Below are 26,436 nucleotides of genomic sequence, written 5' to 3' on the forward strand. Positions count from 1 at the left end.
TCGCAATAAACACAAAACATTCACTACAGCTTCTGCCTCAGTAAACTACTAATTTGCTTATTAATAGTTAGTAAGGTAGTTGTTAAGTTTAAGTACTGGGTAGGATTAGGGATATAGATTATGGTCATGCAAAATATGTTCTTTATAAGTATTAATAAACAGCAAATATGCTAATAATATGCATGCTAATAAACAACTAGATAATTGTGAGAGTTGGTCCCTATACTATAAGTGCTACTGGCAAAAATGGCAACATCCACAACGTTTTACCAAACGTAGCTATTTTTCATTCATCCCAATGCTCACTTGCTTGTGATTAAACAAAAGAATGAAAACTGAAAATGTTGTCCTCATTTTAAGTCAAACGTATGTGTGAGATTCTAGAGAACTGCATTTTCCCATCTTTGTCACCAGTTAAGTTGAGCAAAGTGAGTCTATGTAGACATCATTTTATGAGCATCTTTAGGATGAATGTGAACACTGACTGCAAGCTGGTCCTCACTTCATAAACCTGGAGCTTCTTCTCTCAAATATAAAGGCTATGGATGTGGATGGGTGCCGTCAGAATGAAAGTCCAAACAGCTGAAAAAAACATCACAATAACCCGCAGTACTCCAGTCCAACAGTTAACATCTTGACAAGAAACAAATCAATCTTTTTTTTTTTTTTTTTCTTCGAGCTGTTGCATCAACTTAAAATGCGAGTCTATAATCCATAATAAAGCTTCCTCCAGAGAGAAAGTGTTCTGGTCTGAATCAGGAGAGAAATCTGCACAGATCAAGCAGCATTTACAAACCAAAAACAGCTGTAAACAAACATGTGTAAATATATTTAACATATTACATATTAAAAAAAAAAAAAAAAAACTCTATGATGGATTTTTTTTTTTTTTTGGGGGGGGGGGGGGGTCTTTTCCTTTAAGAGCAAAAGGTAAGCAAAAAATACAAAGTTGCATATATTAATAAATATTAAAAGATTAGTTAACTGGCTTCAAATGTCAGTGATAATAAGGATCTTCTATGATCCTACAAAAGCAGCATAAGAAATTTAATATAAGACTTTAATATGTAGAGGTGCACTACATATTAACTGAAACAAGGTAACACGGGATTGCAGAAATCTATATAGTGTGACAAGAGCTGCTATTAAAGCCTCACCTCTGCCTTGAAAAGTCATCTCTTTGGCCTTTGAACTCAATTTGCAACATAAATCCTGCATGTTAGCATGACACTGAGCCATCAGCCAAAACCAGTTAAACCAAAACCAGCTACTGCAGGCATGCAACTCCGGACGAGTGATCAGTCATTTTAATAAAGCAGAAAATATATTTACATCTTTAGTCTAAATCGATTACCTGACAAATAACTGGAGTTAGATGCAGTGTTAAAGCCTAAGAGGAGAGCATGCATGCACAAATGACATAATACATCAATCAATGCTTGGTGTGGAAGCTGTGTGGCCAGTTTATTTGATCATTGTTCATCATTTAGTGTTGTTTCCATAGCTATCAGTTCAATTCTACATCGTCAGCATCATTTATGTGTTGTGAGCCTGTGTTATTGTCAGGAAATAAAAATGAGGTACTTATATGTGCCTTCACACACATTAAACAGTTAAACACACTTTCAAGAGATGAAGGTCTGCAAAAACTCATTGTAATACTGAACTTAGTAGTAGGCTATAATGCAGTATATGTTAGTTTAATAGTATCTAGTGTTGCTGATTTATTTTGGTGTAGTTTACAGTAGGCTTCAGTGTAGCTCAATATAAAGTGTAGTGTTGTGTTGTTCTGTAGCTCTATACAGCTCAGTTCAGTGTTGTTCAGTAGTTCAGGATCAGTCCAGTGTTGTTTAGTTCAGTAGTTCATGAATATCTGAAACTAGAGCACTGCACAGCGTTTGTTTGCATCGCATTTCTCCATCTGTGGGCAATGAACCCACGAGAGTTTGATCGTTCGTGTTTACTGAGACGTTTCTATACATTTTGGAAGGCTGGGTCGCACGCAGGAATTTATTTTTAGTAACAAACCAGCAATGGCGATGTTTAACGCCACCGGACCCCGTCACCGCTCGTTAAAAGAGCCACAGGCGGGTTTCTGAGGAGGCTACTGGGTCGGTGGGACCCTCGAGATCCGTCGCAATTGTTTCAGCGCAAAACTTTCGATATTGTCATGATGACGGGCGAGTGTGAAGCGCGACGGCTGCACTGCGCATGCGCACTGGAGTCCGCCTGGCCAATTTCTCAGTACTCGTGGGAGAATTTGGGTAAGAAACAGACAAATTAAAACAATCGCACGCTAGAATAAACTGCTCGTCTTGCATTTTCTACTCTGTAATAAACCTTTATGCGCCGCTTCAGACTTTCGCGGGAGGTTTAATGCGAAGGAATAAGAACGAAAGTTAGATTTAAAGTAGAAAACGCCTGGACGTGTCATCAATAATATGAGCAGCAGGAAGAGAGTATGAAATAAAGAATAACGCTAACGAATGACAATCAAAATAGACGCAGTCGATAGAAAGGATCAAAGTGTGCATGTGCGGCTGATGGCAGGAATAAAGCATGTATTTATGAGTCTGTGTAGAATAATGCAAAGCAGTAGTGCATTGCTCCTGTGTGCTGGGAACGACAGGAACTGATCGTGCCAAACAAAACACGTCTCGTGCGATCGGCTCAATCATGCACTTTAAAAATGTCATTGATCAGCAATAATGTCGCGATTCGCCAGGCCCGTGTCTTTCAATTATATAGTGAATATAATTCCTGCTCCGCCATTTTGGGAAACTGCCTTTAAAACACATTAAAGAAAAGTGTTTTAATATCTGATCCTGTGCCGTCTGAAATATGTCATCGCAGCTCATCGTCGTCGATATTTAGGGGAAAATAATACTGCACTGTCATTCAGTGCAGTATTATTCAGTGTGCATTCAGGGGAAACTATTTAATACAATAGAGCTGCACGCAAGAAATACACACAGACGTTAAAATAAACGCGTTTAACAAGAAAATCCGGCGCAGTAAAACTCAAAGTGGAAAATTAACATGCATTTCATTTGATCGTCGTCGTCTTAGAATTTAATCTACATCATCATTATTTAAAAATATATAATAAATAAAATAAATCATGTTATTCAAATAGATGACGGAATATTGCACTTCAAATAGAAAAGTAAAGCATTTGCACGGAGATTTCAAATATTTGTTGAGAAAATAAACTTTGTTTAATTATATAACATAGCAAATACCTATAAATACCATCTACAGCTGAGAAAATCGTTTAACCTCCGGATATGCGACAGTTATTCAACTCTAACCGGCATTTCATGCGAAACCATGTTAAAATGAATCAAAACACGCGATGCGCTGACAAAATGTTGCAATATGTGACAATATTGCGTGCATTTCTTTTTATTCATTGTTGAACGGGGCTTGAAAGTTTCCAGCGCCGCGGATGAAGGGCGAGCAACAGCGCGATCTGCTGGCGGATCAGGGAATAACACACATGCGCTAGGCCTCATGCGGCACTAACATACACACACACACACACACCAGAGACACACACTCGCCTGAAACTTGCTTCTGTGCCCTAAAGATTGCCTGTTAATACAACGATTATGCCGTCTCCCAGTTTAACTTGTTACAGTGCTAAACTGGTTACAATGCTAAACAGTGTGTTATGTTGTGTTGTGCTGCTTTGTGGTTGTCCAAGGGTAACACAGCTAAAAGAAGGTTTGACATTGATTTGAAGGACAGATAAGAAACAAGTCGTCTTATGTTTTTATTTGATAGATTATGCATTAAAGGCAGTTTACAAAAACATGCATACTGTCTAAATGCACAAAACAGTGCTATTGATTAGACGGTAGCTGGTAAACTAACACTGAACTAAAAATGTAATATTTGAAGAGTTCACATGTAAAAGCCTCTCAAGTGCTGTCTCAGGTTTTCTTCTAAAATGACCTGTTTAGTTTCAGTAGATTTAATTTTAACAGCAGTGAGTAGGTTGTTTTCATTGCTGTTAAAGTTAAATAACTCAACATAAACATAGCAGCCTGAGAAAAATGCTAATTCCAGAAGAAAATTTCAGATGACACCTAGAGGCTTTTGCATGTCTTCATTTGTTTAGATTTTTTTTTTCTTTTTTTCTTTTTAATAGCAAAATAATTTAGAGTGCTTTAAATGATTTAACATTAGTATATGGATGAATCTGATCAGCCAAGAATATGTCTGGGCCATATTTACCCCAAAAACTAAAGAAAAAGACATTTAATGCTGATTGAATTGTCACTAAAATTACACATTACAATGCAGTTTTCTAAACAAAAAAGGCTTAAATTTGTATTCAAAACAGCATATATATATTGTATATATTTAATTGTGGCGTGAAATGTGACCAGTGAATTGTGAGATTCAGTTGTTATGGTTTCTGAATCAGACTGTGCACGTTTACATGCGCATACAAACCTTAAATATCTAAATCAGAATTTTGTTTCTCTTTAGTAAAAACACACAAAGTGTCTGTATAGATGAAGTATAAAGATCACAGAATAGTTTCAGTGTGGTTTGTAATGACCTCAAGTGGTATATTGTGATTAAGGCTCATATATCTGGTGGTTGTGTGGGTTATTATGCAGTGTTTTTTAGATTAGCTGTGTGCGGGTGTGATGGAGTCGTCAGGCCCGAGCACAGCCGCTCCAGAGTTTGATGTGTACGGGGCGATGGACTGGAAGGACGGAGTGGGAACACTGCCTGGCAGCGAGCTCAAGGTTAGCAAATACATATAGACCTTTATTACATGACAAAAAATGGTTCCCTTTCGATTTAGTCATTGCTTTGGGAATATCCCTTCCTCCAAATACTACTGAAGCCTAATTGAATCACGCCAGTGAAACTGGCCAATGGTGTTGATATATAATGTCAATATGAGGAGCTCCCACTTTATATAAGTCAGCGCTTGAACGTCATCCGTTCAGAATCTTTTCCTTCAGCCAGTCTTCTGTGAGAAGCAAGAAGCCTATCAACAAGACTACTCATCGTGATTTACACATTGCAGCGGACACACCTTTTCTTCTCCTGCTGTGTTCCGGTGAGCTTCCAGTGAGCTTCGGACAACAAGGATGACTTGCGATTGCCTCTCCTGTGTAGATCCAACTGAATATGAGCCTTCATCGTCCAAGGCGATGAACTTGCCCAACTAGCCCTACCGCTGTCTTACTCTGCAGCCTCTTTCGAGCTTCTGATGTGGATCTGTCAGGGTCAGGTTACGAGCCTGCACACTCCTCACCCACCTGCTGCAGGTCCCCTTCCAGTGTGCTTTATGACCACTGATCTCCACCCCCTCCCCCAGTGCTGAAGATGTTGTGTCCATGGGGGGCGCTGAAGAGAAAGATGATGCCATTTCGGTGGCAGTGTCTGTGAGAGAGAAGTGTACCAACAGCCTGCTGGATTACACTGAATCCATGGCAGTGACACGGGGGACCTCCATTATACTGATACAGAGCTCCTACGTGTCCTGTCCAGTGCAGTTGATGAGCCGTCTGGACAAGTGGTACCTCCAGTCGGACAGTGGCTGAAAGGACCCCCTGTAAAGGCCTGGCCCCTCTTTCCCCAAGGTGTATGACAAGATAGTGAAGTTGTAGAATGTGCTGCTCACCAGTCCAGTACACAACCCGGGTTCCTCCCTCATGTCCTCTGTGGATAGTTTGCCCTGGCCCTCCGAGCTATGAATGTGACAGCTCGAGAAATCGGCCACAACATGGGAAATCTTGTGGTGCTATATTGTCACCTGTGGCTTACTCTGAGCAAGTTAAAGGACTCAACGAGTTAAAAACGGCCCTTCTGGATGAGCACGTGAATCCCTCAGGTCTCTTTGGAGCATTGGCAAAGACATTCACGGAGCGCTTCGTCGAGGTTCTGAAACAGTTGAAGGCCATTAGCCATGTCCTGCCATAGTGCGCTGGCGTGAATCCGCCTTTGCATTACCCCTCCTCCTCAGAGCAGCGTGTGGGAAGACCGCATGCCTCTTCTGCTGCTGTTCGGCATTAATATGAGATGATGGTGAAGGCTCGAAGAGCGAGAGGCCCTGCCCTGACAGATACGGCAGGCCATCAGCACCGGAAGCAAAGCCGCAATCTTGATGCTGTCTCTCTGAGGAGGAAAGCTCCACTCAGCGCCGAAGATGAGCCACTGACGGAGCTCTGCTGTGTGTGTTCAACAGGCCCCCCTGCTTGTTGCGAGCTGCGAAAGTAATTGTAATGTTTGCGTTTAGACTTTTCCACAATGCCATGCAAAACTCACCTCAAAATCAGAACAATTTTCCTCCTCTCACTTCTCTCTCCTCCATCACTCACACTCGTTTGTTATTAAACTCCCCGGCCCCCCAACAGCAAGTTATGCATAGTGGTGGGCAGTCTGCCTCGCCCACTGTCACAGTTTACGGAAGCATGCCAGGCACTGCCAGGGGTATCAGAGTGGATTATGAAATACCCTATAAGGTTCAATAAAGAACAGTTACACTTAGGGCTGCACGATGTGTCGTTTAAGCATCGATATCGCGATGTACGAATCCACGATTGTCACATCGCAGGATGTGCGATGTAGGCTGTCGTAGCTGATCCGTTATTCATTAACTGTATGGGCCAGCTGCTCCCCGGCCCTTAAAAAAAGACAAATCCTCTCACACATCAGATTGGTTTATCTCTGTGGACATAAAGGATGCTTGTTTTCACATTCAGGTAGCCCCTCGCCACAGGCATTTCCTGAGATTTGCATTTGAGGGGATAGCGTGCTAATTCATGGTCCTACCCTTGGGTTTATCCCTAGCGCATGGATGCTGCTCTCTCGCATCTAAAACAGAGTGGACTGCGCATCCTGAACTATCTCAACGATTGGCTAATCTTAGCCAAATTAGAGCGTGCGCTGCTCGACGACAAGCTCAGTCTCTGACAGTGTGCAAACTAAGCCCCCTACAAATGCAACCGCTTCAGCTCTGGCTAAAAGGCCAGGTGCCACAAAGTGTATGGGGCACAGGCACCTTGCGCATCAAAGTGCCCCTTTCACACTGCAATTCCGGCAAATACACGTGTAAAATGTTCCGGCAATTGTTCCCTGGTCGCTAGATTTGGCACTTTTACACTGCCAGTGATTACCCGGGACATGTGCATGCTTTCACACACAACCCATAAAGATCCCGTAACAACATATGACATCAGGGCATGAAGTGTAATGTACGAGTCGGAAACACTAGGCACGTTATACTTTCACTGAAGCAAGTGGACGATCTCGGCGTCAGTGCGGACAGTAAGGAAATAACTGATCTCTGCTTCATTACAGTTTGCACATATGTTTTCGTCGCGAACGTTGATCTTTCTTCAAAACAGCCGGTAAAAGAGTCGCGCGATAACGCGCATCATCACTTCGACACGGCATTAGATCTGGCTTTTGTTCACACAGCGCTTGTCCCGGGTCGAAACCTGCAATGTTACTAGGTCCCCGACCCGGGATCAATGCCTGAATCAATCCCGGGACGTGGTTGCTTTCACACAGAAGGCGACCTGGCAATGTTCCGGCAATATGCCAGGTCCCGCGTGCAGTGTGAATGGGGCTAAAGTGATGCGCGACTGCTGGGATGCACTGACCCCTTGACACAATATGACTCTGTATCACTGGGGAGTTCCTATTGGCCAAGTGATAAGGAGAAAGACTGTTATGACAAATGCATCGAGCAGAGGCTGGAGAGCCGTATGCGACAGCTGTACACTTAGCACTGAGTGCTTTCTCCCGGACATTCTCCACCATCACTTACTCATCTGGATGGACAATGTGACGGTGGTAGCATTTATTAATCACCAAGGGGGTGTGAGCTTGCACTTGGCAAGAGACCTTGTTCTGTGCACTCTCCCTTGGGAGTTGATGCACTAGCTCACAGCTGGCCAAAAGTACTCAAGTATGCCTTTCCTACAGTGAAACTTCTGCTTTGCGTGTCTTGTAATATCAGAGAGGACAGAAAATCTGTTCTGATAGTGGCACTGAAATGGCCCAATCTGCCGTGGTTCCCAGAACTGGTGAAGATGCTGGACCTATTCAACTGCCTAATACGAATAATTCTTGCCTTCCTTCAAGAGTGATTTGATATTGGTTGTACACCATTCACATCGAAAGTGTATGTGACATCATTCCATGCGCACGTCAACAATTGCCCAATTGGCAGAAATGACCTGATCATACGATTTTTAAAAGGAGCATGAAGGCTGATCCCCCTTGCCCTACCACCCGCCCACTTGGGATTTGGCACGTATGCTTGATGCTCTCACGGTACCCCTGTTTGAGCCCATACAATCACAGAGCTTGCACTCACTCTCTCTCTCAAGACAGCTTTCCTTGCACTTGCCTCTGTTAAACGAGTTGGCGACCTGCAGGCGCTGTCAATCGATGATGACTTGTTTATTGAATCCAGGCTCTCTGAGCAGCTATTTGCATGCTTTGGAGGGCGCACAAAAGGCCTGTTTGTGTCTAAGCAAAGGCTGTCACACTGGTTCATCGATGTAATTGCTTTGGCTGTAAGAGCGTGGAATGCCCTATAGGGGTTTGGGACCCTCAACCCATGGACTCGCATCCTCATGGGCCTGGCAAATGGCATATCTATTCAGGACATTTGCATGGTGACCGCTGGTTATCACCTAGCACTTTCACAAGGTTTTATAACCTGTTGCTTGCCTCACGTGTGCTGACAGTTGGAGCAGCACACACGCCTACTTAGCCATAGTCTCATAGTCTCATAGCCTCATATGATCATACCCCCAGTTATGATCTGAACTGCTTGCCTCAGTGATTTCTACTAGGTCGTATAGACTCCTGTACTGACGTACCACCAAATCAATGCTGTCCCTATCAGCTTATCACATTGTTATGATATAGTTAATCTCGTCTTTAGGACATGATAAACATAATACTCTGCTTATTTGAGCACTGATATGGCCGTTGCATCATAACACATAATTTCATTGAAATTGAACAAACTTCTACTAATCTATATGTGATGGCGCTGGAGCCGCCGCCATTTCACATTCTCTGTTTCACCAGTGTTAACTCCGTCCCTGCTGTGACGTGGCTTCGTCTAGTTGCAGTGCCCCCCTTGACTTTTACATGGTTTGTCTAGGTCCTGTAGATTGGAATGTGTTTACCAAGAGTGCCAATATCATTGTCACTCTCATTACGGTTCCATACCTGAAAGTAGGCATACTAAGTGAAGCCAGGATCCATCGTTATGACACAGCGGGAATTTATACATTCCCAAAGCAATGTAGAAGTAACCAAATTGAGAGGGAATGCTCTCGGTTACTCACGTTACTTCAGTCCACTGAGATGAGGGAATGAGACATTGTTCTTATTGCAGTGTCACCAAGCTCAGGATCTTAGAATGCCAAGTTGCTTCAGTCAAGATTCTTAATTGATGACGTACAAGCGCTTCCTTAAATGGAGTTGGAGCCCCTCATATTGCACATGCTTGAATGCCATTAGCCTTTTTCTGATTCTGATTGGTGTGATTCAGTAAGGCTTCTGTAGTATTTGGAGGAAGGGATATTCCCAAAGCAATGTCTCGTTCCTTCATCTCAGGGAACCAAGGTTACACGAGTAACCTGAGAAAGTTTTCTTACTTAATATTTGTCTGGTTTTCTAGCACAAATATCTAAACATTCTTGAATCAAGATGCATTAACTTGACTTGTAAAATGGTCTTGATTTAAAAAAAAAATCTAATTCTTTTATTTTTTGCTTAAAACGAGCAGAAATATCTGCCGATGGATTAAGAAAAGTACTCTTAATTCAAAGGCTAAACAAGATTATTTTTCTTACCCCATTGGCAGATATTAGATAGATGAGCTGGTTACCCGTTACATGTCTCCTCTCTGTTTCTGCATTTGTGTTAATTTTTCAGTAATGCTTGTGCATTTCATTATTTTTACAGTCTTTGGAACACTTTTGTCACCTGCGGATCATTCTTAGATTGCGGGTGCCTGTTGAGTGCTTTTGATGGCGAGTTGGGGGATCTGTTGCTCTTTTGCTGATCTGGTGTCTGGTTGTACATCATCTGTGTACCACTTGCATAAACACTTCATCCGTAGGCAGTATTATTTGTAGGGGCTGCCATCGTTGTTTCGCGTGCTGTGTGACCTCGGAATTCGGAGTAGATCGATCTAGTACGAGACATGAGTTCATGGGTAAGAAGTCACGGGTTTGACTGCCGTTCCAGTGCACTTTCATGGGTTTAAGGTTGGAAAAACACGGGTTACTGGTTGTCTGGAACACGGCATCATACTAGGCTGAGGCTACCTTTCCTCGACTTCTCCCCAACGTGACGTCATCACAGGATGCACAATCTGACTTTGCTGCAGTCTGGAATTGAACTACTGGTTTCGTCTGGTCAGAGGAGAACTGACCCCCAACTGAGCCTGGTTTCTCCCAAGGTTTTTTTCTCCTTTCTGTCACCGATGGAGTTTCGGTTCCTTGCCGCTGTCGCCTCTGGCTTGCTTAGTTGGGGTCACTTCATCTACAGTGATGTCGTTGACTTGATTGCAAATAAATGCACAGACACTATTTAAACTGAACAGAGAAGACATCACTGAATTCAATGATGAACTGCCTTTAACTATCATTTTGCATTATTGACACACTGTTTTCCAAATGAATGTTGTTCAGTGCTTTGACGCAATGTATTTTGTTTAAAGCACTATATAAATAAAGGTGATCACAGAGTTGCGTAAAAAAAGCATTAATACCAAAAACGTAAAAAACTGGTCTTTAAGACCATTTTTTTAGACATTTTAAAAACGTTGGGGGCCAGTTCTCCTCTGACCAGACGAAACCAGCAGTTCATTTCCAGGCTGCAGCAAAGTCAGATTGTGCAGAAGAATCATCTGTTTCCTGTGGTCTTGTCTTGGTGGTCGTCTGAGACAAGGTCTTTACATGGGATCTGTATCTGGGGCTCTAGTTGTCCTGGTCTCCGCTGTCTTTCAGGGCTGTAGAGGTCCTTTCTAGGTGCTGATCCACCATCTGGTCTGGATACGTACTGGATCTGGTGGCTACGGTGACCTCGGAACAAGAGAGAAACAGACTAATATTAGCGTAGATGCCATTCTTCTAATGATGTAGCAAGTACATAGGGTGTTATGGGAAGTGTTCCAGTTCTGGTTTACCTTATTAATGCAGCCTAAAAATCCATTAACGGATTTGGATAGTAGAAGCATTAGTATGTTATGTGTATGCCAGGTTAAAGAGATGGGTTTTTAATCTAAATTTGAATTGCAAGACTGTATCTGCCTCCCAAACAGTGTTAGGTAGGTTATTCCATAGTTTAGGTGCCAAATAGGAAAAGGATCTGCCGCCCGCAGTTGATTTTGATATCCTAGGTATTATCAAATTGCCTGATTTTTGAGAACACATTCGTTCTTGCGGTATGCACTGTTTTCAATTGTCTCCTCAATGACTGAAAGAGTAGGAATCCCTCAGGCTGAGTGCAGTGTATAGAGTAACACTGACCCATTCTCCTCCAGTTGGTGTGAGCGAGCGGTCAGTCACGTGTGTGTAGGATGGGCGAACTTAAGTAGCTGTCCCTGGAACTTAAAAGGGTTAGTTCACCAAAAAATGAAAATTATGTCATTAACGACTAACCCGTAAGACCTCCGTCATTTCGGAACACAGTTTAAGATATTTTAGATTTAGTCCGAGAGCTTTCTCTCCCTCCAATGAAAGTGGGTGTATGGTATACTGTCCATGGTTAGAAAGGTAATAAGAACATCTTCAAAGTACTCCATGTGACATTAGAGGGTCAGTTAGAATTTTTTGAATAATCTAAAATACATTTTTGTGCAAAAATAGCAAAAACTATGACTTCATATTCAGCATTGTCTCTCTTCTGGGTCTGTTGGAAGAGAGAGTTCAAAACACTGCAGTTTAGTGATATCTGGTTTGCGAACAAATCAGTCCATGTAACCGGATCTTCTTGAACCAGTTCACCAAATAGAAATGAATCGTTTGAAACGGTTCGCGTCTCCAATACGCATTAATCCACAAATGAATTAAGCTGTTAACTTTTTTAATGTGGCTGACACTCCCTCTGAGTTCAAACAAACCAATATCCCGGAGTAATGCATGCACTCAAACAGTACACTGACTGAACTGCTGTGAAGAGAGAACTGAAGATGAACACCGAGCTGAGCCAGATAACGAACGAACAAACAAACGATTGACTCGTTCTCGAGTCAAGAACCGGTTGCATCGGTTTTCGGATCACCAGTAGTGATGGGAAGTTGATGATAGTGATGGGAACTAATTGTTCTCCAGTTAACTTGGCATCTGTTGCATTCACCTGCCTTAGGTCCCTCTTTCTTCTCCTTCCAGATGATACAAGAGACTGAGGAACTTGGGAAATTGCTCAATCTGGATATTCATAAATCTACTGAATGAATTAGATCCAGTTTTTTTTAAAGAAGTCATCTTATTATTGCAGCGCCTATCGCTTGTATCTTTAATCTCTCTCTCTCACTTTTTAAAGGGGGGTGATAACTCAGATCTAAATCGTTACAGATACCTTTCCATTTTGAACTCTCTCTATAAAATATTAGAGAAGTTGGTCAACAAGCAGCTTATGCACCATTTGGAGACTTATGATGTCCTTAATCAGGTTCAGTCTGGCTTCAGATCCAGCCATAGTTGTATCACAACAACACTTAATGTTCTCAATGACCTAATACATGCTATTGACAATAAAGAATATTGTGTAGCTGCATTCATTGATCTGGCAAAGGCTTTTGACTCTGTGGACCATCAAATTTTGCTAGATAGGCTAAGAGATATAGGACTCTCTGAGAGCTGACTGGCTTGGTTCAAGAGTTACTGATTTGGTCGTTTACAATCAGTAAGGTTGGAGGGGTTTCAGGCAGATTCCCTGCTCCTATTTAAAGGGGTCCCACAAGGAAGTATATTAGGCCCTGTACTTTTTAATATTTATGTTAATGATATTGCACTTTGCCGCAGATGATTCTCACGTGCATGTATATGCTGATGATGGTATCATTTATACATTTCACTTCCTTGACTATTGCATTATCTTTATTGCAGGCCAATTTCTCTAGTCTTCATTTAGTTTTAAATACAAATAAAATGGTTGGTATGGTTGAATATCTGCCTATAATGTTCTCATTGGATGGCTCTGAGATTATGCATTATGTCGTTATCTTTACTGAGAATGTAAAGTGTTGCGTTACCACAATTTGGTTGAATAAAGCGCAACGTGTCATGCTTTGGCTAGTGGCTACACATCAGCTGCCTGACACCATTAAAAATCCGATGATGATTGGCTGGGTGGGCGTTGCCATGCTCACGCTGTCTCACTGCATGCTCTGACAACCTCTAAACACATGACGGCATCAGCGATAATGGCCTTCTCGAACTGGAAGTACCGGTGTTGTGCCCAATTTCGACCCCCTGCTGAATTATTACCCACCTAGTATTGGTAGATTTAGGAGTAGGTGTGGGGGAGGTGTTAGGATTTGGGTTGGGGTTAGAATTAGGCAATCAGGTAACGACTTGAACAAGGGTGGTAATAATTCGGCAGGGGGTCGAAATTGGGCACAACACCGGAAACTAAAGGCAAGAATTTTTCTGTAACATGCACGCTATTCCCAGGAAAAAAAGACTTTATCCACGTCTGCCTCAAGCAACTCAAAGCTTATAAACCACCTCACATCAACACATGCTAACATGTTACTGTATTGAATGTTTAATGCTGTGTTCAAACCAGACGTGACTTGCAGGAATAAATCGTGCTATTCGTGCGTAGTTGGACGCTTGAACATTTTGAGGTCATATGTTTCATTCGCGCGTGAAATTAACTTCACAACAGACGCAAATTTGCGATATGGGTGGGCTTCTGCCAGTTGAGTTCACGCAGCATTTTCAACCACCATTTTTATTCGGATAATTTTCTAAATATTACTGTTATTGTGTCATGAAATGTAGTTTTTAAAGTATTTAATGCGAGAATGTAGTTGTTTTAAACTCAAATATGCAGTTTATTTAAAAATGTGTTTCGCCGATTTTCGGAGGTTGTCTATTCGAGTCTTGGCATCGACATTGAAATAATTCGCAGCAGATGCTCTTATTTGCGTCTGGTGTGACTGTGAACCCACCATAAGAGTTGGATAGTGTTCTGTTTATTGTGCAGTAACTTTAGGCCTACTATACAGTTACAGATATTTGCACTAATGGCCAGGTTTCCCTTTGTTTCTTTTTACCCAAGTTTAAATTTGTTTGTCTTCATTTTGTACTTGAATTTTATTTTCAATATTTATTTTTTATATGTTGTTATTTCTATGCATATCATATGGCAGGCTGCAATCTATTAAGTTCAAATAAATAAAACATTTTCTAAAATACTTATAGTGATTTTATTCTATCAGTTAAGTAAAGTAAGATGACCAACACTGATCCCGGCAACGTCTGCCATCAGAGCACGTTTTCTCCGCTGCTGGCCTTATTGTTAACAGACTAAGGAGCCGACTTTCCCCCGATCATGTTCAATGCCCATGTTTCTTATCAAGAACATGTACAACAATAGAAAAAAAAGAAAAAAAAAAGATTTGATGACAGTTTAAAAGGTTCAAAGTTAAATGTAGGCTACGTTCTGTACAATAGCCTAACTGCTGCAGGCTGCTTTAAGTTTTTTCTTTGATCACTTTTTTTTTTTTGCTTTTACTCTGTACTTTTTTGTTTGTTTGCACACATTGTTAAAGGTTCTTAAGCTACAAAACACGATCTAGAGTAAATGTTCAAGCTTATTGTGTGTAAGCTTGTTCAAAAATGACAAACAAATGTTACTGAAAAATAACATCCGTCTCATTAAACTTAATTTAAATAAACAAATATTTGTTTTTTGTGAGCTCAAATATTCGAATGTGATATTTGCAGAAAACGCCTGATGAATCAGTCATACAGCGCTCAGGACCACATAGTGTGAGTTATAAGTTAAGTGATCAGTCTTTAAGAGAAAGACTACGTGAGAACCACTATGGATAAGTTTGCTCTGCCGCCTTGTTATTATTACTTTATTTTTAACGGCAAGAAAGAGTTAATCTCTCATGTATGAGAAGAGGGCAATGCCGTAAACCAGCCGTTAAATGTGTGGGACACCAACTCGATATTATGAATTATCCGAGTCAAAGTGTTGCAACTCCACCGAATACAGGGTCTAATCCTTTATTGTGTGCGCATGCGCGTGTGTTTGTGAAATAGCTGGGCAGTTTGATAGCTATTATTATTATAATATAATACATAAATAGGAGAATGAGCCTAATATTGCCTTGATTATCGACAGAGAAATCTGCTTATGTCGATATATCTGACTATCCATCGGCACAACCCTACTGTTTATAATTTTATTATTTGTAACTCTGTTATGTTTTTATTGTATTGTGCCTTCTTTTTTATGCTGCCTCTTGGCCAGGTCGTCATTGTAAATGAGAACTGGTTCTCAACTGAGTTACCTGGTTAAAGATAAAAAAAAAAAACTAAAAAAAACCTTGTGCTCAGTTTAAGCAAAAACTAATAATATTTAGATTTATTTTTTTATTTTATTTTATTTTTTATATAACAAGGCTTAAAGTCATTTTACCTGTCAAGTAAATGCTTCTTGATTCAAGAAAAGTACAAAGTAAGAAAGCTATTTTTGCAAGACATGCATTAAATCGTTATGATGTTTTAATGACGGTCATCTGGTGGGAGTATGTAGGTTAGTCGTGTACATTCAGCAGTGCAGACAGTGTGTAAGAGTCTCCTTTATGTGTGTTTTAGTTCCGAGTGAATGAGTTTGGGGTCCTGGAGGTCATAACGGATGAGATGGAGGAGGAGAGGGGCAAGAAAGCTCATGCCACCACCACATGGAGCGTCCCCACTGCACAAGAGGGTAAACACAATCATGCGCTCCTGTTTGGGCTCAGAACAGCCCCTTCACTCTCCCTACAGCTTCTAGCTAGTGCTACATAACATCCCATAGATGTAAACTGGAGATTTCTGTGATTTTCACTTCATTGTGCTCATAAAGTGGTAAAAATGGTTGGAAATTAGTCTGACTCAGACTGCTTCGCAAATAATTGGTTGTGATCTTCCCACTATTGATGAGGTCTACAGAAAAAAGGTCTAACAGTCCTTGAAGTTCCCTTACATCCAGCCAGGCGGCTCTTTATGCCTTTTTCTTGATGAAGACGCCTTAGAGCAATCAAAACTAAGTCTAAACGTTTTCTGGACAGCACTCATTGTGGGATTGTGCATGCTCTTAATTCCTCTGGCATCTATGCATCTGCATTTCACTCTTTGTAATTGATGTGAAATATATTTATAGATGTATTTATGCATTTATATATGTTTTAATATATATTATTAAAACATATGATGCTGAGTGCATGTAAAAAAAAAAAAACCTTGAGTTAACTTGCAGTAACACAAGAAGAACATAATGAAGAACATAATGAATAAGTTCAACAAGTTGTTAATAAAAAAGGGTTAAGCAAATTGTAAAAAAAAAAATTACTTGCTGTTTCTTTGTAATTCTTTGTAAGATTTAATATCAAAATACAAAATAAAAATGTGGAAGGAAACTAGCTTAAAATTTCATTTTAATAACCTAAAAAATATTGAAATAGTACCCTTGCAAGTATACAAGTATACAGTGCTATTTCTCTTCCAGCTTTATTTGACCCCTTTAACTCTAACACTCTGTTCTAATTCTATTCTCTAAAGAAACTTGCCCCTTTTAATCTAATCATATACTAACTGTGTGTTTTCTTAAAAGGAAACAAAATAACACTAGCTTCTCGATTCTGTTTGTAAATCCAGACACTTACATTTGAAAAGAGCACGGCTATTGATCGACTGATTATTTAATCAGAGTTTGTGTTGATTTTCCTCAGCTCTCTCCGAGGGGCCGGTCTCAAAGGAGGAGACGGCGTGGGCCCAGCGAGGCCTGGTGTGTGTGCGCTGTAACAGGAAGGGCTCGGTGGTGGACTTCCTGTCTAACGGGCTCCACTGCAGCGAGCGCTGTCTCCAGCAGGAGCAGCAAGAGTAAGTCCTGCACTGCCACTGATCATAGTGTAAGGGATGAGCGGAGCAAGCCTTACATGTGTAGAGAGTGTTCACCTCCAGCCTTTGAATGTGTTGGGGGTTACACATTACAAGTAACAAGAGTTACGCATTCAGATGACTTTTCCAAATAACTAATGCGTATCTTTTCATTTTTAAAGAAATATCTGATTTACTGAGTTCGTTGGTTTTCCCATTTATTCTCTGACGCCTCTCTCCTGTCCCAGTGATGAGAGAAATCAGGAGCGAGTTGCAAAGGCACTTCCTCCTGAGGCTCATTCATTTCACGTTTGGTGTGAAAGGGCCTTTACAGTTGACAAAAATAGAACTTCTGTGTTTTTGTTATTAAAAAACAAACAAATAAGCAAAGCCCAGCCCAACCAGTGACGCTAAAGTAACGTTAAATGTTGCTAGTTAAAAAGTTGAGTTGGGTTAAAAAGTAACTCAATTTGTTACTTTTACCTGGACTGGAGTAATGCAATTTTTGTAAAACATTACTTTTAAAAGTAAGTTTCCCCAGCACTGCACTAAAAGTGATCAGATGTGAACCAGAAACCAGAAAACCTGATGAACCCAATTAAAATAACACTAAAGTCCATTATATTCCACCAGTCACACTACTCCTGCTCTAAACACTGTCACTTACTGTCTTCTGGTGACTCTGTGAAGACTGTGAGCTCTGTCAATGAACATGTAATGCAAAGCTTGTATTATACTATTATCATTTCTCTTTCTTCCGAAGGAGACAGGCTGGTGTTTGAATTTATAAATGTGGCGTGTGTGACCCCCATGAGAGCGTCTCATATTCACCGTCCCTCTCACAGTGTGTGCAGGTTTCAGTTCAGGGTTTCTGAGGGTCTTAAAAAGTCTCACGTTCCCCTTTCACAAATAAAGGCCCTTAAAAAGGTCTTAAATCAGAGCAGAAAGTCTTACATGTATAAACAAAAATGCATCGCATTCAATTCTAAAATGCATGTATTTTTCAATATTTTTTTATTGCTTTCCCATACAAATATATAAACATCCTTAATTCAAGATACGTTTACTTAAGATTCAAAATGAAGATATGAAGTTTTGTTTTCTGAATAACTGAACAAAATGAAGTGAATTTAAGCCTAAAACAAGAACAAATATCTGGAATAATGAAAAATTGTTTTCCCTGTGAATGAAGATGATTTTTGTAAGCCCTCTGGCAGATATTTGTTCTCTTTTTAATCATAAACCTTCTTTATTTTGATCAGTTTCTCTTAAAACAAAACCTCTTTTGTTTTTCTTTTACACTGAAAACCAGACAGAAATACTGGGGAACAGCCTCACTTTTTGAACTGAAGGGGCATTAAAAGTTAGAAAGGGACAGCAAAAGTTATTTCTGTTTTCTAGTATTTGTGAGCAGAGCTCCTCAAGCCGTGAGCAGCGTGGCTTCCAGAGCATGTGTTCATAGAAAAGGAAGGTCAGCTTGAGTGCAGTGTATTGTTGTAAACACAAGGTTCTCAGTAATTGAAAACTCGTCAGAGAAATGTAGAAACTGTGATATCCAAGCATGGAAAAGACAAGGAAATAATTATGCATTTAGCAGACGCTTTTTTATCCAAAGCGACTTACATTGCATTTAGGCTAACAGTTTTCTCCTAACATGTGCTCCCTGGGATTTGAACCCCCAACTTTGCGCTTGCTAAAGCAATGCTCTACCACTTGAGCTACAGGAACAATATTCCTTGTGAATTAAAAATATCCTGCTTATGTTCTGCTCTAAATATATTAATATTGGCTACACACTGCTGATAAAAACATCCGTTTGTTCATTACTCCGTCTGACCAATTGAATCGTCTCTGTAATTGAGTTTCAGTAATTAGGGGCCGAGCACTGAAGGTGCATAGGGATCTATTGTATCCGTTATTGCTCTTCTTCTTCTTCCGCTCTGAAGTCTATGGCATCCCACAGACCTGTATTTTAAAGAGTTATGAAATTTGGCACACAGATAGAGGACAGTCTGAACATAAACCACACCAAATTTGGAGTCTCTAACTCAAACTCTCTAGCGCCACCACTTGTCAAAGTTTGCACTTACATTTGTACTGATAACTTTTTGAACTGTAAGGGCTGGACGTCCTCTAATTACTTGGCTCAAGATGATCTGAATGCACCCTATGACTTTATTCATCATAAAAATGTTTCTGCCATTTAGATTAAAAACTACTTTTCCAACTCCTTGTAGACTTTACATTTAATTTCATGAAAATTGAAACATATCATCTTTAGACCATGGAAGATGATCAGATGATGTGAGACTATATCACTGCACTGCTTTTAATCCATTTCAGCACAGTGCCACCTGTTGGTCAAGAGATTTAATTATATTAAAATTATACGGCTGGTTTCTTTACAATTTGGAGCAGCAAGACCAGTCGAATGTTACCAAATGTTCCCATTGGCTATTTTGAATAAAAAATGTTTTATGCATGCATTGGCATATTGCTGTGAAACTTGCTACAGTATGTGTTTTTGGCACCATACCATAAAGAACTTATTCCATAACCGGCCAAACTTCCTGTCTGCCATTTTGATTCATGGTGAAAATCTACTTTTCAAACTTTTCCAGACCGCTGGTCTGATTTTCTCCAAATTTAACCCAAATCATCTTCAGACAATGCTGGCAAAAGTTATGGATAATGCGTCGATATGCAAAACAATTTTATTTACTGCATCGACGAATTTGATTCATGATGCCAAACTGCATCTGAGTCTGTGTCTTTGACATACTGGCACCAAACATAATGTGTTATCACATCGCACTGACACGCCGCATTCATTTGACTACAGCACCACTCAAAATTGATAATCATATTACTAGAGAATGAATTTATGCATAGGAAAAATGTACTGCTCAGTGCTTGCTCCTCTAAAGCTCAGGAGGTTTACATGATATTCTCATATGTCTCTCATTTTAGCATCAACAGCATTTCAGATGTTTCTCCTAACATCCCTTAGGTTAAATAGAACCAGACACAAATGAGACACAAAATAAGAGTCAAAACTGAGCATGTGGCGGAAGAAACTTGTCTCTTTATTGTCTCTATCAAGACTCCATCATAGGAGTATTCTATTGCTCAGTGGATGCTTTTTCTAACCTCAGGAGATTTAGTAGTGATTCTCATATATGTCTCATTTTAGTATTAATAGTGTTTCAGATGTCTCTTCTAAAAATCCGTAGGTACAACTGAGACATGAGGAAGTTCTGAAAGAAAGGAATCCGAAAGGGCAATCATGTGAGAAACACGAGAGACTTTTTATTGTCTTGCTGTAATCTAACCATAACTCCAGTATTGCTCAGTGGTTGCTTTTTTTGTTGTTGCAACAGGGATTTTCACCTTTAAACACCGCAGTGTTGCTATAAAGCTTGTCATGTTGTGTATTTCAGACAGTCTTCGTGGTTTCTTTCTCATCGTCCAGTCAGTTTATTCAAGAATTTATGAAATCAGTTAGCTTTATAAGTTTTCAGGGTGTGATTTGCACCAAATGTATGTAATGTACAGTTATATCATGAATATAGACTGTTGTTCAGCTTCATTAACCAACTATTGTTGTTTAGATAAATAAGTTAACATCATTTGGGACTTCAGTGAAGCTTTGTTTGATTGTAGTTTTTTTGTATGTGCTGTTTTAGTGGCACATGGAGGGAGATTTCTTCAAATCAAGTAAAGCACAAAATGAATGTTCACACACACACACACACACACACACACACACACACACACACACACACACACACACACACACACACACACACATATATATATATATATATATATATATATATATATATATATATATATATATATAAAATATCACACTTCCTTATTTTATTTAGAAACCGAATAAATAAAGTGCTATGATATTATCATAATTATTAATAATTCACCTTTCATATAGTTATATTTAATGGGTTACACTATGTGCAGTGTGAGGACCAAACCAAATCTCTCTTGGAACCAGGCTGAAAAACCTCTGAATAAAACAACATTTTGTTTACCGCTAGTCATCAGCGTTTCATGATAAGATCCAGGATTTTTGTAATTTTAGAGTTTTGATGGAATTATTGTTGAAAATCAAGTATGAGTTGGCTTCATCTTTAAGAATGGATTTATAATGATGCACAAATCAGTAGTGTTCACACATTATATGATGTTTACTAGCAAAAGTGTGTTTAGGAATTAATAGCGTCACAGATTTATATCATACACAAAATATGTGTTTGAGATCCCCCCCCCTTTCATGTAGAGCGTTGAGTACCCAGAAAAGTGCTATATAAATGTAACAAATCATCATTATTATTATTAAAATGTATTGAACAATATTATTATTTTTTTACTAACACAAAAATGACTAAACGCAGATATGAATCGCAGTTGTGGTGAGCTGGTGGTGCAGTTGCTGGCAAACAATCAGAACACACTATACTGTTAAGAAAGAGGCCACAGGATGTTGTGAAAGGGGACTTCCTGTCTCACACAGACTTAACCTGTGCCATGCTAACCCAGAGAGAGAGAGAAAGAGAGTGACTCCACTCTGTGTGACATAGGCTCCGTAAACAGGACATGTTCCTGATCATATATTATATTGTCTTTCAAACTATGGGGGCTCTACACATAAAAAGGTGTTATAACGAATCTTTAATAGTATTTGTGAATCAGGCTGATGTTGTAGCAGAATCTCATGGTTAAAGCATGCAAACAGTATAAGTACAGAGTGTAATGTGTTGTTGTGGAGCAGAGAGCTGAAGAGAGAAGGCTCCAGAACAAACGGAGAGACGCTGGGGAGGAAGAGATCCCGTCTGACCGAGAGACTCGCTGAAGACATGGACAGCTCCATGGAGATCCCCGAGGAGGACGATGAAGACTACGTCAGTCTACTTTTTACTCTTCATCTTTTGTTTTCAGATTCCTCTGGCCAGTTTTACAGAGCAGTGGTGTGTGGGAAAGACTAAATTAGGTCATTACTTTCTGTTTGCAGCCTCAAAAGACCCGCAAACACTATCTGTGGTACCTGTACACCAAACTCTAAACAGCATTTGGTCAGTGTTAATGAAGTAGAGCAAACAGGATTTTTTTTAATTCCCTTTCTTCAGCATAATTAGCTTTTTCCTTGTTTTCCCAAAAAGCAATATCAAGCAGCTTTAAAATGAGATTTGCTCTTGAAGCTAAAGGTGTTGCAGAAGATATTGACCTGTTTTCAGGGAATATATAAAGACTTACCTGTTTAAACCAGGCTACAGTACAGTAGTTTGCATATTTATACTGACCTGTATTTTTGACACCTTTATACAGTTATAATATTTATGTAGTTTGCACATTATTTAAAGGCGAGCACTGGGTCTGATTTGAAATATCCAGTTAATTATAATCAGCAGATCATTGCTAGTTTCAGCTGTAATTCAGTGTAATGTTTATTATGTCAGAGATGGGGTTGAGAATTGAAAATGAGTGACAATTCCAGAATCAGATACTTGTTGTAAAATTAACATTTCAATTCCGCCCATCATTTCCTGTGTGCATATCTTTTTTTTTTTTTTCTAGCTGGTGAAAAGGGGCTGTTTATTTTTTTTTTTTTTTGAATCATTCATTCAAGAGATTCATTCAATCTCTGACTCATCCAGTAATGAAACGGGTCAATCTTGGAAGACTCCCATTCATAAATTCCATGAGATTTTGTTTACTTTAGTTTTTTCTTCAGAATTGTGAGAGAACTAACTTTAGAAATAAAAGTCTCAGTGCATGCACACTCATGCAGCTCAGTTTTGCCCTGAACAGCTCTTAATCAAGTCTGGTTGCTGTAGCTGGCTGATTTTGTTCATGGTATTCGGCCACAATTCAATGTTTTGCAAAAAGAGATGCAGAATAAATATGTTATAATCAAATTTTTTTGGAATCAAATCTGGAAATCAATAAGATTTGGAAGCGCTAAGCAGAATTGGAAATGATAAAATGCAAACGATCTCCAACTCTAGTCAGAGACACTGCAGATTTCACATTAGATTCCTGTGTTAATGCTCGTGTGTGTGTGTGTGTGTGTGTGTGTGTGTGTGTAACAGGAAGAGAAAGAAAGCAGGCGACCGGCACGTGGGGCGACGAGAGGCCGCAGGAAACGCAGAGGAGATGCAGCGCTGCTCAGATACAGTGAGACACACTCACACACACACACACACACACACACACATATGGCTGTGACACTTGTCTGACTCTGTGACACCTGTGACTGTTTCCCATGATGCAGCGGTTCCCTACGGAGGCAAGAAGAAGGCGTGGTGTTGGGCCTCGTACCTGGAGCAGGAGAGAGCCATCGCTGCACCCAGTAAACTCTTCAAAGAGGTGAGACCACACACACACACACACACACATGCACACACACACACACACACACACACACTGTTATGAAAGAACACAACCTTTGATTCCACTATGATTCATACATCAATATCTAGTGATGCACCAGTGTAGAGCCTTTGTTTATTATATTTTTGTAATTGATATGGAAATATATACATTATTTAAATAAAATAAAAGTTTAAATAAGAACCTGCCAGCAGGTGGTGGTTGTCGCTGAGTAATTAATTCATTTAATTTTGTTCAAGCAGCTGATTCATTCAGGACTGAAGTACATTCCTCTCTCTATTCACCATAGTTAATTCAGAACAGATTCATTTAGAAACAAAACCCCATTGTTTGTAACCTGGAGACACACAGAAGTTCTGCAGTGGCTTTAGAGGTAATAATCCACTGGAAGAAGAGCAAAACATATCTAAAATATAACACAATAGTATCTTATTTACTGAACAATGTCACATTTGCACTCATGCTATACATTGTGCTCATTGCTAGTAATATTTGTTTAACTATATTGTATGATATAAATATGAGACAAAAGCTCATATGGGGTGTTTTGCCCCAATCTCTTGAACTTTAGAGAATAATAACTGCGTTCTGTATCTAGTATATCTCACAGTCAGCTGTTGACCTTCATCATGTTCATCATCAGTTAACTGTATGAAATGTAATGAGAGGAACTACTTAGGTCTGAGTGTGGTGGGTGCGTTAATTGTGTTAATAATTCATCATCATCTGTCCACAAAAACTTCCAAAAATATTTTAAGCTCACAGCATGTACAGAGATGGAGTTCACTGCATTTAATATGAACAAGGTCATGAGCTGATGCCCTTCACTTTCTAATATTACTGTCTAATATTTATAATTCTGGGATCCTGATGTGCATCTGTGTCTACTGTATCTGCAAGGCCGAATAACAGTTATCTTTCCACATAATTACAGAGATTCCTGTTGGTGTATCTATTTCAGTTGTTGCACATTTCTATGTGTTCCTGAAGGATGAGTGATTTTGAACTAAAGGGTTGAGTGAATGATTCAGTGACTCACTCAAGACAGTCTAACCTGCAGAAAGAATCACTACATATGATATAATTATTATGATGTTGGCCGTAACTCTGTATCTAATGGTTGACAATGGCTTTGTCAATACAGACACAAAGCAGGGTTAAGATAATAGTAATCCAACACAATTTCATGCCAGCAAACGAAGGCACAAAAACACTGTACAAAAGCTGCTTTAATAAAACAGACTATATTTAAAAAATAAATACTATTAAAATGACCAGTTACTGGTGATTTTTCTGTCTCGCTGATGCATCATGGGATACATCATTGATTATTGGCTATAACAGTTCAGGGTTTGTGTGGGGCTTAAGAAGTCTCAGTTAAGGTCTTCAATCAGAACAGATGCATGCATGCACTACTAAAACTGTACAGTATCGCATCACTTCCCACTTCCACAGGCTCTTTGAAAGGATTGCACTCTCACGCTAATTTACCCTGTTTAGTAAATCTGGCCCATGAGTCTTGTTTTGTGAAAAATTGAAGAAAATGAAGTGAGTTTATGTTTAAAACATGAACAAATATGTGCCATGTGGGAATGAACACTAGTTTTCCCTCTGAATCAAGCAGATTTTTCTGAGCCAGATATCTGTTCTTGTTTTATTCACAAACACACCTTGTTTTGATCATTTTCACAGAAAGCATCACTGCTTATGTAGTTTTCTGAATTCAAGAATCTTTAGACACTCGCAGTGGAAGACAAGACACAAATACTGAGGAGTGTGTTCAGAGGGTAGAGGAAAAGTTATTTCTGTAGTCTAGTGGCTGAGATCAGAGCTGTTTAACCCATCCGCTCTCTCTAAAATTAATAAAAAATGAATGAAGATTGATTGAGTCTTGTATTTTAAAACTTGTATATTAAAACTTTAAAGTTTTGCTCATACATATTGTTGTCTGCTCACTGGACATCTACATTTACGGGACCATATTTACATATTTTGTTCCCTTCAATTTATTCCTTCATCTTTAAAAGTCTTAAATGTACCTTTATAAACCTACAGAAACCCTGTAATGAATGTGCAAAGTTACCACAAATCTCTTTTTTTTTTTTTTTTTCATTATGGAGTATGAAGTGTAAACGTGTGTGTGTGTGTGTCCTTGTTTGCGTGTGTGTGTTTGATTTGTGCATGTGTGTTTGTGTCTTTGTTTTGGTCAGTCGAAATGTAATAGAAGTCAATGGAAAGTCCCCACAATTCACGGATGTGTGTCTGTGTGTGTGTGTGTGTGTGTGTGTGTGTGCGTGCGTGTGTGTGTGTGTGTGTGCAGTATCAGTCATTTCCGCAGTGTAAGAATGGCTTCAGGGTTGGGATGAGACTGGAGGGCATCGACTCTGAACACCCGTCCATGTACTGCGTCCTCACCATCGCAGAGGTAACAACCAGAACTCCAATACTGTCTAAATATGAGTTTAATATCATACTATTACTGTTGTGTTACTTTACATGCCCACTTGTGTTCATCTTATGGCTGACTCGCGCATATCTGCAGGTGCTAGGACATCGAATCAGACTGCATTTTGATAAGTATTCAGACTGCTATGACTTCTGGGTAAATTCCAACTCCCCTGACATTCACCCAGTGGGATGGTGCGAGAAAACCGGACACAAGTTGCACCCACCGAAAGGTAAGAGACACCAGCCGTTCATCGAGCACCCAGAATTCAGTTCATGCTGTAGCAGTATGTGCCACTGTTCCTCACATGACCCGTGTGGATTCTGTGTCTCTGTAGGGATGAAGGATGAAGAGTTCAGCTGGTCCTCCTACATCAAGCTAAATAAAATACAGACAGCACCCAAAGCCCTGTTCCAGAACCAGAACATGGTGAGAGAGAGAGAGCGTCACATGATGTGTCCCCTTGTCCCC

The 26,436-nt window shown here is 39.8% G+C and overlaps 1 protein-coding gene across 3 annotated transcripts in view; it reads left to right on the top strand.

Moving 5' to 3' along the window:
- The first annotated feature begins 2,070 nt into the window (after nt 1-2,070).
- The window catches only part of LOC113037692 (lethal(3)malignant brain tumor-like protein 3), a 77,357-nt gene continuing 52,991 nt past the window's right edge, over nt 2,071-26,436 (top strand). Inside the window, exons 1-10 of one of the 3 annotated variants that reach the window (XM_026195005.1) lie at nt 2,071-2,264; nt 4,632-4,763; nt 15,846-15,957; nt 16,961-17,111; nt 21,901-22,030; nt 23,219-23,303; nt 23,401-23,495; nt 25,840-25,944; nt 26,062-26,197; nt 26,303-26,394. In XM_026195005.1, coding sequence (XP_026050790.1) covers nt 4,662-4,763; nt 15,846-15,957; nt 16,961-17,111; nt 21,901-22,030; nt 23,219-23,303; nt 23,401-23,495; nt 25,840-25,944; nt 26,062-26,197; nt 26,303-26,394 — 1,008 coding nt within the window. In that variant the 5' untranslated portion in view covers nt 2,071-2,264; nt 4,632-4,661. The remainder of the gene's footprint in view (nt 2,265-4,631; nt 4,764-15,845; nt 15,958-16,960; nt 17,112-21,900; nt 22,031-23,218; nt 23,304-23,400; nt 23,496-25,839; nt 25,945-26,061; nt 26,198-26,302; nt 26,395-26,436) is intronic. The other 2 variants (XM_026195006.1, XM_026195007.1) reach the window with 2 other exon arrangements.

The sequence above is a fragment of the Carassius auratus genome, chromosome 20 (assembly GCF_003368295.1).
Source record: "Carassius auratus strain Wakin chromosome 20, ASM336829v1, whole genome shotgun sequence".
Taxonomy (NCBI): Eukaryota; Metazoa; Chordata; class Actinopteri; order Cypriniformes; family Cyprinidae; genus Carassius; species Carassius auratus.